This window comes from Electrophorus electricus, chromosome 6, assembly GCF_041902795.1.
Source record: "Electrophorus electricus isolate QZ-2024a chromosome 6, ASM4190279v1, whole genome shotgun sequence".
Lineage (NCBI taxonomy): Eukaryota > Metazoa > Chordata > Actinopteri > Gymnotiformes > Gymnotidae > Electrophorus > Electrophorus electricus.
Window position 1 is genome coordinate 27324556 of NC_137502.1, and position 12843 is coordinate 27337398.

General features: G+C 45.8%; 1 protein-coding gene across 3 annotated transcripts in view; it reads right to left on the bottom strand.

The window, feature by feature from the left end:
* Positions 1 to 12152, bottom strand: part of unc13c (unc-13 homolog C (C. elegans)) — a 143515-nt gene extending 131363 nt beyond the window's left edge. For 2 of the 3 annotated variants that reach the window (XM_081716215.1, XM_035525330.2), the window contains exons 1-2: positions 11410 to 12151; positions 3371 to 6905 (exon numbers count right to left, since the gene is read on the bottom strand). In XM_081716215.1, coding sequence (XP_081572341.1) covers positions 3371 to 6656 — 3286 coding nt within the window. In that variant the 5' untranslated portion in view covers positions 6657 to 6905; positions 11410 to 12151. Of the gene's footprint in view, positions 1 to 3370; positions 6906 to 11409 lie in introns of all 3 variants that reach the window. The other variant, XM_081716214.1, reaches the window with a different exon arrangement.
* Positions 12153 to 12843: the final 691 nt, after the last annotated feature.

Consider the following 12843-nt stretch of genomic DNA (forward strand, 5'->3'; position numbering starts at 1 on the left):
ACTGGGCATGTTACTCAATGTCGGACTTTTTTAGGTTTGTGACGTTGTCAGTCAGTCATGTACATTATGATGTTGGTAGTGGTAATTTGGGGTGAGATCATACTGTTAAAAGCTCCATTAATCACTACATGCAGAAGCCGAGTGTCCAGACAGGACAACAGCTGTGTATGTAAAAGCCTACAGGGGAGTTAAGTGTATTGGACCAGAACCAATACTGAACCAGTCCCAGAGAGAACAGAACCAGTCTCAGAAAGGCAGCCTTGAAAGCAGGTGGGTTTTGAAATCATCCACGTGCCAAAAGGCTAACGTTCATCATTAGATTTTGAAGCTCCTGTCATTTTCAGGTCAAATGCTGAAATATTTTTCAGAAGCTAATAGCACTCACAATACCCTCATACATGTCCGATGAAGCACAGTGTCAGGGCATGACCAGCTGTTATAAAGGCACATTGTCCAAAAAATGTCGATCTGTGATCCACAAAAAATGTGTAAAAGTTCCATAATGGCTTCACAAGCAAATCTATGAAACACGACTTGCACCAAAGAAATATCTCCAGAGTGTAATAGCACAGAGCAGATGTTGTATAGTTTTTATTGGCTAAAATATTGAATTGCAGTGTGAGTGATGTTATGATAGTATTCTAGGGGAAGCCGTGTAGGTTTCCATGTTATCTTAAAGCAGTTGGCTCTTCCTCATGTGGATGGTTTCAGCTTCCACCTTCTTCCTTTACATGGGTGGTGACTTTCTCCTCCAGCTCCTGCCGTTTCTTTGACCAAAGCAAAGACCCCTCTGCACAAGGTCAAGAGGTCACAAGCTCCACCCCTCCTCTTACTGATCTGGTTCTTAAGCCTCCAGGGCCCTTTTTTCTTGCAGTTGACTAATGCAGGTTCATTAATGCAGTGCTGCTGAGTAGTACACATCACCCTGGACAAAGAGAGAATCTGTGCAATAGAGTTTGTGATTGTAAGAGTTAATCATGTCCATTGCCATCACTGTAGCTGAGGAAAAACAGAACAAATGAAACTGAATCAGAACAGCGGTGTGTGCAACAGTACTGGTCTTGCATGCATCTAGTGTGTCTGATGGAAGGTGATGGGTTAAGGCAAACTATTGCCAGTGGAAAATCAATCAAAAAGCATTTCACTATGTTAATGGATTAGTAGCCTATGGGCCAAAAAGGACTCTAATCTGCCATGGCCACTCAGCTGTACCTGTTGGAATGAACTGTTTATGTGCAAGTGGTTCATGTTTATAATGTGATCTGGAAGCATCCTTCTGTAATCGCTAACGCCACAAGCATACAGATCAAGTACATTCAACTGTGTGGCATTATATCATGAAGACCAGGCATTAAGAAAGAACCACTGGTTTCCAACAAAAATGCAACATCATATGAGAGATCACAGTGAAAAGAGAATAGTGTAGAAATAGTGTAGAAATAGTGTCAAAACGAAGCAACTGGACACTGTGCTGTTTCTTCAGAAAACCCACAAGAGCCACAAAACAAGACTGTAATAAATATTCTATGCAGGATTGGTCTGGTTAGCCCTTGGCCTTGGGAGCTTCAATAAGCTTGTGAATACTGTACTGTAGTGGTGGAGAGAAGACTTGGCAAAATGAGCAAATCTCCCAAGACCTTCCTGCAAAAGGTCTTTAAACCCTGTTTTTAATGCAGCTGACCTGACAGACAGCATCCACAATACTGAACAATTTCACTTCTCCTTCCACCTCCCTGTCTTTGTTTGTCTGTCTTTCTCTCTCTCTCTCTCTCTCTTACGATTTGTCTCTCTTTCTAGGTACATCTGTGAATGAGCAACTTTTTTTTTTATCTTAAGTTACTGAAAAGGACCAAACTGGAAATAAAAGAGAACTGTTACCAGAAACCAAGAGATCAATATCCAAGTGTCCAATCTCTTTCTTGCACTCCACAGTGAATGATTCCCAAAACCTCAGGGTTTAGCATTAATCCTATTAGGATTCAAACTATCTTGAAATTGGATTTAAACAAAGTATACGTACTCATTATAATAATTTATAGCCAATTAATAGATAAAGTAATTACCCATGTAATTCATAATATTTAGATTTGAAATGAATAAACCAAAGCTTGGACCTTTAGTTTCAAATTCAGCCCGCAGTCAAAAAAAAAAAAATGCTTGAAATTGAACGTATGTATTTGAACAAAGATGATAAATCCTGAGTGAACTGCATTACCTACTCCTTCAGTTAGTCCTGGGGGTGGACAGAATTGCAATTTAATCACCATGCAGTCATTATTGCTAAATGAACATCTACATATGAAAATCAGCTTTTGAAGAGTTAAAAACTGTGAGCACAGGAGAGTTTTATTATGATTCTTTCGTTGCTCTAAAATGGAAATTGACTAATTATTGGGTGCTTAACGAGTTAACTTGAGTGTATCAGACCAAGCTGTGCCATGCTATGGCCTTCCAGCCTGGGATTTGGGAGCTGTATTCCAGCACTTCCTGCCAGGGCACAGAGGGACCAGTGTGAATACACTTTTCACATCTAGGTCAAGAACTTGTGTAGAGTGAGCAAGGCAAGGCAGAACTTCCCCCCATGCTCTGCTCATGTGTAATAAATTCTTCACCTATCAAGTTCTCTACCATTTGCCTCTACAATGAGCCAAAAATGTATAGTTCGCTGTTTTTACATGCTGAGTCGTTAGCCAGCACTTGCTTGCAGATACTTCCTTTGATTGAGCAACACTTTCATCTGGTAATTAGCCACCAGACTGCAGGACAGATGAGCTTTCCTGGTATGAATCTCGAAATCAACATCATAGGAATGTTGCAAGACAACTGAATAGAATGAGTGGGTCTGCACTACTGTTGTTAAGTCTATTTTTATATTCGATCAGTACTGTTTGTGAAACCATTCATCTGTGGATTGGAAACCCTGACTGACAATGAGACCAGATAAAGAATCAATCAACATCTGTAAGAATGTACCTCAATATCAGAAAACTCAGTATAACCTGAAAATCAAACAGTGATTACTGTTTAACCTTTCCAAAATTTCTACACAATCTGATCTTAACAGCATTACAGAACCAGTCATAATCTATGTATGTAATTTAATAATCTCTAGGAATCAGATTTTAACCCTTTATGGGGATCTATTGTCTCTATTGTCTGTCTGCTTTCATTAATACATCCTAACATTCCCACCCTGGCCCATACCCCACCATATTTACACCAGGAAAATTGCTAAATTCCTAAAACAAGAGGGACTCTCCATTAAAGTCATTATCACAGGTCCATTGTCTTTATGACATCATAAAAATAGCATGCACAAACAGTTTTAACACAAAATGGAACAAATGATGTGACATTAGCAAACCCATACCTCCAGCAAGAATCTGCTGCTCCAGTTCAGCCATCTGCTTCCTGTATGCCCTTAGGGCCGCCTCTTTAAAGGTGGGCCGAATTCTCCTCTTGGGGGCCGGCTGGTCCACTGCTACGGGAGTTTCGGTGACGTTTCTGTTCTCATCTTCCTGAGGCGTAGTCTCTTTCTGCTCATCTGCTGCTTGGGTCTGTGCACTGTCCTGTGACTCTGCCTCCACATCTTCTTCCACGTCTTCTGCTGGTTCAACGATTTCATCAATGTACTCGACCACGGCCTCATACTCCACTGTGTCCTCCATCATCTGGTTGTCGTCACTGTATTCTTCGTCATACTGCTCATCAAGGCTGCAGTCGTATTCCAAAACCAGGTTCCCTTCTTGCGAAATGTCATATTCTTGACAGACTTCATAGTCTTCGTCTTGGTACTGTTCCTCTACCTCATTGGCGTTAGTTCTGTTCTCCAGATTGGCCAGCACTTGCTCCATCACTTCAACATAATGTGTCTCACTGTCCACAGGTTGCTCATTAACTTTTTCCTCTTCATCCGCTTTGTAGTAGAATGGTTCCGTGTAGACGTCAGAGTCAATGGTGGTGCTGGAATCATTGGCTGTTGACTGGGACATGGATCTGAAACGGCCCATGAAAGAGGACGTGCTAGGCTCTTCAGCAGGGGCACTGGTGCTTTGGGAGCCTTTATTCCAGACAACTTCTAAAGCCGATTTGGCTCTTTGCAAGGTAGACCCGAAACCTCCAAAGCTGAAGGTTTTCTCAGACAGGTCTATGCTCAGCCTGCTGCTCCACGATTTTGGGACCTCTTCCACCTTTTCGGTTCTGATCTCACTCTGGCTGCGGTACATAGCAGAAGACTTCTGGTTTTGCTGAAAGTGATTTCCCTTGACCTCATGTCGTTGCAACGTCTGTGGGGCTGACTCTGGTTTGATGTGGCCTTTAGACTTTGTCTTTGGTTTCTTTTCTGGTTTAGGCTCTGGCACAGGTGATAGCACAGGTGATGGTACAAGTATGGGTTCTATCACAGCTTCAATTACAGGTTCTGTTTCAGGTTCTAGCTCAGGTTCAGGTGGTGGTTGGGGTTCTTCTTTGGGTTCAGGCTGAGGTTTTAACTCAGGTTCAAGGAGAGATTCAGCCTCCATGTCAACTTCTTGGGTTGTCTCAGGTGTGCTGTCAAATGTCAGGAAGGTCTCACCCTCAAACTGCAAATCCACCTCAAGGCATTTTGTAATTTTTTCAGGGAAACCAGGGTTAGCAGCAGGGTCAAATGGGCTACTGATCTCTGAAACTAAATTTTGTTCAGTTGAGGCATCTAAGCCTGAGTCAGCACCTTGTTCAAGGTGATGCCAGTCTTTCCAAGGTGAGAGGTCACCTTGCAGAGAGAGCTGAGATCCACTATAGTGACTTCTGTCCCCTGATATACATACCACACCGTTACTGACACCACTGTCAATGGTCTCTGTGGTTTCAACTTCATTGTGTTCCACGTATGGAGGGTTGTCCTGACTGAAGATTTGACTGGGTGGACTTGCATACCAGGAAGAAGCCATGTCTTCCTGTTTGCGTTGCCAGAGCTCCTGATCTGAAGAAGAGAGCAGGGAACATCCGTTGACTCTGCTGAAGTACTGGCTCTCAGAGAAGTCCTCAGAGTACGACTGGCACAGTTTGGAGCAGTCCGATTCGGAGCGACTGAGTTTGGGTGTGGAGTAGTCACTCTGGGAGAGCCATCCAGGAGTTATATCAGAATAGTAAGATTTGTTTTGCTTGTCATCATAAGCAACATCGTCAGCGTAATGCACAGAGTACGCAGTGTCATCTGCAGACCGCCTGTGATCGTGGGCCTTTTTTTTGTCTGACTTCATTTTCTGAGGTGGTTTGGAGACAATTGCATATTTGTTTTTGTTTAACTCATCCAGCTCTTTATCGCTATCCATTGAGTCCCAGTCCTCACTCTCTGCCTTGTCTTTGGAGGCAGCTTTAATGTCCATGCTTTCATATGTCTGGGAAGAGCTCATTCCCTTATCCTTTTTGTCTTTGGACTCATGTGCAAGACTGTCGGTCGAAATGGATATTCCAGTGCCTTTAAGCTTATAACATTTTTTCAAAACTAAATCCCTGTCTTGGGGAGTTGAAAAAATAACTAGGATAGGGCGAGGTTTAGCATTTAGACATTCTCTCTGCTGCCCTAACCGATAGGCAAGTTCAATTTTAAGTGTCTTCTGTGCTTCAACAAAACCCATTTTCTCTTTCAAAATCTGATAAATGAGTTCCTCTGTTCTCTCAAACTTCTCCTCAGGCACATGCAGGAATCTCAAAGTAGCTTTGTTGGTCTGGTGGCTAATCTGTCTAATGTAGTCATGGATATCTCGAGTCTCTCTCCTGGACTGCACAAATCCAGAGCGAAGCTGCTCAATTTCACTCTGCACCACCTCCACACTGCTGGAGATCTCATCGATAGAGCTTTTGAGAGCATTAACATGCCCCCTCAGCTCTGAAAGCTCTGACTCAATCTGGCTGATTCCCTGAAGCTCTTTAAAGATCATCTCCATGACATCCTGGGTCTGACTAATACAACCTGTGGAGCTGGATCCTGGCTCCAGGGTTTTCTGTTGCCGTGCAGCTCGATCCAGAGACTTGCTCCGGATGCCCAGAGTCTTCCTCCAGTTGCTGGCCTCTGAATCCGAAGAGACACATTCCTGGCTCTTCTTCCATTTCCTCAGCTTTTTCAGGGCACCTAGTCTGAGCGTGTGCAGACTGGTGCGTTCTCCTCGCTCACCCTCTGAACTGCCATCAGAGGGCGCCAAACTAATCATACTCTTTCTGTTCCTTCTCACTGGCATGGTGTAAGCTTTTTGTTCATCGAACCTATGGACAAGTTTCGCCTCGTTTAGAGAGTCAGAGTAAGTACTATTAATAGATAATATTTCGTGAAATTCATTATTGTTCAATGGGAGAGCGTTCTTTTGGAGTCCATTAGCAATTGCAACACGGTAACTGAACGTGGGAGAAAGAGAAGAGCTGTTGTTTTTACTGTCGTCTTCATCAAGAGATAAGTTGCGTGCCGATGAGCATCTAGATATCTTCTTAACTGTGCTTTTCAGGCTGGTGGAAAGATTCGTGTTGGTATTCCGAGCGTGCAGGTCGGTGGACGAGTTACGGTCTTTTTTGTTTTCGCTACTCTCTTTCTTCTTAGTGGGATTTGCCAGTTTCTTTGTAAACATTCCTTTGCAAATCCTAGAAATGTAAGACGATAGCTTCTTTAGACGGGCGGAAACCATGGAGAGCAATATTTCATCGTGTTCTCACCACTCCAAATGAAGTGAAGCAGAACTGGTTTCAAATCCAGTGGTTATCAACAACGAGCAGGCAAAAAGCACATGAGAATTTTGAAAGTCAACCCTGAGGGATGGAAATGAAAAGGTCTAGAGAAAAGCTGCCCGTAGAAGCAATCGTGCCAATCCAAAAATTTTGTTCATCCTTAAAGTGGAAAACATCCAAGTGCTTTCTTCACATATGTTGTCATTTTTCTGGAAAATGAAGTAAAATATCATGTTACATACAATAAATGTATCATAAAGCATGCATTTATTAAAATCAAGAGTTAATTTACAATATTTGATCATATTGCCGAATTGGCAGCTCATTCAGATTAATACAAATATAATGTATTAGATACTGTGTGTTCTTCCTTGGATATATGAAATCTGAATGAAGACATGTAAAATTTAGAGACAAGAATGCAAACACAGTTATGCAGTTTCATCTAGAGCAGAGATTTCTTGTAGCTAGTTTACAGTTTTGTTTTTTTTCTGTTCAATGGCCATCCAGACTCCTGGATTTTGTGTAATTTCCCATGGTGTGTACACTCAGCCTAAGTAATGACCAAATGTGCACATCAGATAACTTGAAAACACAAACACACACACACACACACACATGCACACACACACACACGCACACACACACACACACACACACACACACACACACACACACACACACACACACATCAAAACAAAAACAAGTAAATAAACAAAAAAGACAGTTTTGGAGTACAGTACAAGGCCCTCCTGAAATCTGACTCTGCACCATGTGGGCAAGGGGAATACATTTTTAGATCAATAATTCAGCAGTTAACGGTTTTACCTGCGGCCCATGATACTCGTGAGTGATAAATTAATGGGTGATAAATTAATGCATTTCATGCACCTGAAAACTATTTGATCTGTTATGGATCCCTCAGGAAAAAAAAAAAAGATATTTAGATAAAATAGAACTTCGTGAAATGTGCAACTGTCTAATCAGCATGTCTGTATGCAAGTCCATGTATAAGAGTGCAAGAGTGTGGTTGTGTGTGCTTGTGTATAGCTGGCTGCAGACCTGCTGTGTGCTTGTGTATAGCTGGCTGCAGACCTGCTGTGTGCTTGTGTATAGCTGGCTGCAGACCTGCTGTGTGCTTGTGTATAGCTGGCTGCAGACCTGCTGTGTGCTTGTGTATAGCTGGCTGCAGGCCTGCTGTGTGCTTGTGTATAGCTGGCTGCAGACCTGCTGTGTGCTTGTGTATAGCTGGCCCCAGACCTGCTGTGTGCTTGTGTATAGCTGGCCCCAGACCTGCTGTGTGCTTGTGTATAGCTGGCCCCAGACTTGCTGTGTGCTTGTGTATAGCTGGCCCCAGACCTGCTGTGTGCTTGTGTATAGCTGGCCCCAGACCTGCTGTGTGCTTGTGTATAGCTGGCCTCAGACCTGCTGTGTGCTTGTGTATAGCTGGCCTCAGACCTGCTGTGTGCTTGTGTATAGCTGGCCTCAGACCTGCTGTGTGCTTGTGTATAGCTGGCCTCAGACCTGCTGTGTGCTTGTGTATAGCTGGCTGCAGACCTGCTGTGTGCTTGTGTATAGCTGGCTGCAGACCTGCTGTGTGCTTGTGTATAGCTGGCTGCAGACCTGCTGTGTGCTTGTGTATAGCTGGCCCCAGACCTGCTGTGTGCTTGTGTATAGCTGGCCTCAGACCTGCTGTGTGCTTGTGTATAGCTGGCCTCAGACCTGCTGTGTGCTTGTGTATAGCTGGCCCCAGACCTGCTGTGTGCTTGTGTATAGCTGGCCTCAGACCTGCTGTGTGCTTGTGTATAGCTGGCCTCAGACCTGCTGTGTGCTTGTGTATAGCTGGCCTCAGACCTGCTGTGTGCTTGTGTATAGCTGGCCCCAGACTTGCTGTGTGCTTGTGTATAGCTGGCCTCAGACCTGCTGTGTGCTTGTGTATAGCTGGCCTCAGACCTGCTGTGTGCTTGTGTATAGCTGGCCTCAGACCTGCTGTGTGCTTGTGTATAGCTGGCCCCAGACCTGCTGTGTGCTTGTGTATAGCTGGCCTCAGACCTGCTGTGTGCTTGTGTATAGCTGGCTTCAGACCTGCTGTGTGCTTGTGTATAGCTGGCCTCAGACCTGCTGTGTGCTTGTGTATAGCTGGCCTCAGACCTGCTGTGTGCTTGTGTATAGCTGGCCTCAGACCTGCTGTGTGCTTGTGTATAGCTGGCCCCAGACCTGCTGTGTGCTTGTGTATAGCTGGCCCCAGACCTGCTGTGTGCTTGTGTATAGCTGGCCCCAGACCTGCTGTGTGCTTGTGTATAGCTGGCCTCAGACCTGCTGTGTGCTTGTGTATAGCTGGCCCCAGACCTGCTGTGTGCTTGTGTATAGCTGGCCCCAGACCTGCTGTGTGCTTGTGTATAGCTGGCCTCAGACCTGCTGTGTGCTTGTGTATAGCTGGCCTCAGACCTGCTGTGTGCTTGTGTATAGCTGGCCTCAGACCTGCTGTGTGCTTGTGTATAGCTGGCCCCAGACCTGCTGTGTGCTGTTGACAGGTGTGATAAACAGAGACCGTGTGCGTCACCTGTATGTGTTGCACCTTCAGGTCTTCCTTTCCCATGATGCGCCTCTAACACTCCACCAACACGCTGCACCAGCAAATCACAGTGCAGTTAAAACTATATACTACAGCAATAACACATTGTTCTCATGCTCTGAACACAACATTTATCTTAAAAGGAAAACACCAGGTGAGGTCATTCATTGGGTAATCCCATGTGGGTTTCTTCCCGTAAAAACACAGGAGGTTGAGAATTCTGATAAAAGCCCCACAGACACACTATACTAATCTACTAATACAGACTACCCCCAACAGAGCACACTAACACAACTATAACACTACACTTATCACATTGTCCTAATGCAAGCTTGGCCATTATACCCAACATACTGTACGTAAAATGTACTTTACTAATACAGACTACATTACTACACCAAATGAGTTGTACTAAAATGGTTATAGTATTTCATTAACCGCTTGCTACTCATAAAGCCTATAAAAGCCATTCTACTCTTCACAGAACAGTGAAATACTACAACAATATCTCACAAAACACACCCTGCAAAGTAAACCACAGTGGCAACAGCTCCGCTGTATTACAATGGATAAGCACGTATATTACTGCCCTATACCACTGCATCATACACTTCTGTTTATGAGGCATCTGTCAATATTTACCAAATATAATAGCTTGAATTCCCCAGCTGCATGTAACTTATGGCAAAAGTGACAGACTGCAAAAGTACAAACTCCGGAACACACTACGTGGGAATAGGGATTTAAATCCCAACACTCTCCCACACGCTGAAGGGTATGCAGGCAGGATCCTGGACCCAGCTTCTCTGTATGGATGATTTCTATAAAGCACTTTATGAAAACACGTGTTGCAAAAAGCACTACACAAATAGATTTGATTTTGAGGTCATGTTTACCATGCTGTATATAAAACCCAGCACAGTGTGAAGTAGCTTCTACACATTACAATTACACAGTCGGAAAACTGCCAGCAGTGCGCAGATATTGAGTATGCCATTCATGAACGGAGTAAAACCATTTTACATCTACTCCAGAACTAACCACATATTTCAAGAAAAATGTTATACTGTGGGAAGGAGGACAGTTACTGCCACTGCTGTGCAAACTTAATTTAAGACCAGTCAAATCAATTTGTTTATCTGTTTCATTCACAGTTCTTTCCTGAATGAAAAGGAAACATTCAGATTTATTGTACTGACGGTTAAGCAACAGCCCCAATAAAAGCCCAGATTACACTGACAATATCACCCCAGATGCATATCTAAAATGGCAAGACAGTGATGGCAGGGGTGAGAGAGAGAGAGAGAGAGAGAGAGAGAGAGAGAGAGAGAGGGAAAGAGAGAGAGAGAGTGGGTGAGAGAGGGATAGTGGGTGGGAGAGAGAGAGAGAGGGAGAGAGGGAGAGTGGGTAAGAGAGAGAGAGAGGGAGAGAGAGGGAGAGAGAGGGAGAGTGGGTGAGAGAGAGAGAGAGAGGGAGAGTGGGTGAGAGAGAGAGAGAGAGAGAGAGAGGAAGAGGAGCCCCACCCACTTCCACAATTACGAACTCTGGCTCATCTTCCATTCTGCGCTCACTCTCCTCCTCCTCACACTCTGATCTGTTCTCCGAACCACTTCCATGAATTAACCAAAATAGCCATGGCTGAGCTGGCTGAGCGCAAGAGCTCAGCGGTGGACCCTGGATGGGCTCTGGCATGCCTGCCAGGTGCGAGCGCCTGCTCGCTCGGGGCATGCGTCAGCGCAGGCTGCGATGCTCTCCCAGGTCACACGGATTGGGGAGGGGGGGGGTAGCCCCAGCTGAAGGTAGTGTGGCGCTGGAACAGAGCTGCTCCGATGAGCCTCTCTCTCTCGGTCGGTGGGAGAGTCGCGTGTATGCGAGCAAACACGGGACATGCCCAGACCAGCTGGGCTTCACACGCGAGTCCAGCAAGTCCGGCCACGCGGACGCGTTTCACAGGCACACAGGATGAAACAATGGCTGGTGTCATTCCGGGACAGCCGCGATTCCAGCCCCAAACGTTTAGGCGTCCTAATAATTTAGGCAAGGCTTCAAGTGTAGCGCTTATAAGGAAAGCGAGAGACTGAAGCAACAAGAAGCAAAGGGTGTCGTCAGTGCACAGGTAGAAGGGCAAAACTGCGTACCTGAATTTCAGACGTCTGGGAACGGGGAGCGATATTTCCAGCCACGGGGTGATCTAGGAAGCAGCTGCTGCAGGATATCACGCCAAACCACTGAGCTGTCAGCTGGGGCTTAACAGAGCATCCTCAGAGCAGACAGATCAGGGGAGAGAGAGAGAGAGAGAGAGAGAGAGAGAGAGAGAGAGAGAGAGAGAGAGAGAGAGAGAGAGAGAGAGAGAGAGTGCGTGCCCTGCGCGTTGCTGTGAGCGGATGGAGACGGGAGTGCGGTGTTCCTCCTTCAGCTCCTCATCCTCGTGCTCTCGGCACCTTCCATCCTTTCACTCGCTCTCTGGCGTCGGCGCTCCGATCAGCACTGACCCAGAGCGTCGGGATGCACGAGCACGGCGCTCCGAATCAAGGAGCCGGCGAGGTCTGACTCCCCCACTGTGTATCTCTCTCTGTCGCTAGCTCCAGTCCGCTGCACTCCTACTCAGACTCTGTGTCTGTGTCTCCCTTTCTCTCTCCCTCTCCTCCTGCAGCAGAGCACGGCAGGATTCCCGCGGACGATGTGGATGTGGCGGGGTCAGAGAAAGCCCCCCTGCTTGGAGGGGTCGTTACGCGTGCATCTGGACGTGTGTGCGTGTGAGGTGGGGGGGCCGGGGTCAGCATGAGCTCAGCGCCCGCCTGTGTGCGCTCTCTCTGGGATGAGGGGAGGGAGTCAGGAGGAAGACAACACCCTCACACCTCTCTCTCGCTCATTCACTCCGAGAAATGTGCTGCGCACCAGTAGCAGCTAACCCACCGGTACACGTGATGCTGGGAGAGACAGAGAGAGAGAGAGGGAGAGAGAGGGAGGGAGGGAGAGAGAGAGAGAGAGAGAGAGAGAGAGAGAGAGAGAGAGAGAGACAGAGGAAACAGGGCAAAAGACACAGTGAGACGGGAGCAGAAAAGCGGATGAGAATGTGCATGTTTGAGAGGAGGATAGTGGGACAGTGTGCATGTGCACGACTGTGTGTGTGTGTGTGTGTGTGTGTGTGTGTGTGTGTGTGTGTGTGTATGTGAGCGTGCTGACAAGAAGAACCTACTGTACTGGCACAGTGTCTAGCCACAGTCATGGTCTCTCACACGGACACACACACCCATACAGCCGCTAATAATGACCAATATCTGATTCTCTCTCCACATTCTCTCTCACTCCCCTACATCCGCCCAGGTAATTATACCCCACTATAGAACACCACCCATAAGTGCATGGAAGAGTCTCTAATCAGACATGATAAAGTACCACTGTATGTCTTCTAGTCTGCCCATTATACAACCTTTTAACTATTGATAAAACATATGTCATATGTTCACTTCATGTTCACATTTCTGTTCAGCAATAAATCACACTGGTAGCCATAGAACATTTAAAAGTGTGTTTAAGAGCGCACTTTCAAAAACTCAGAACCTCAGCAG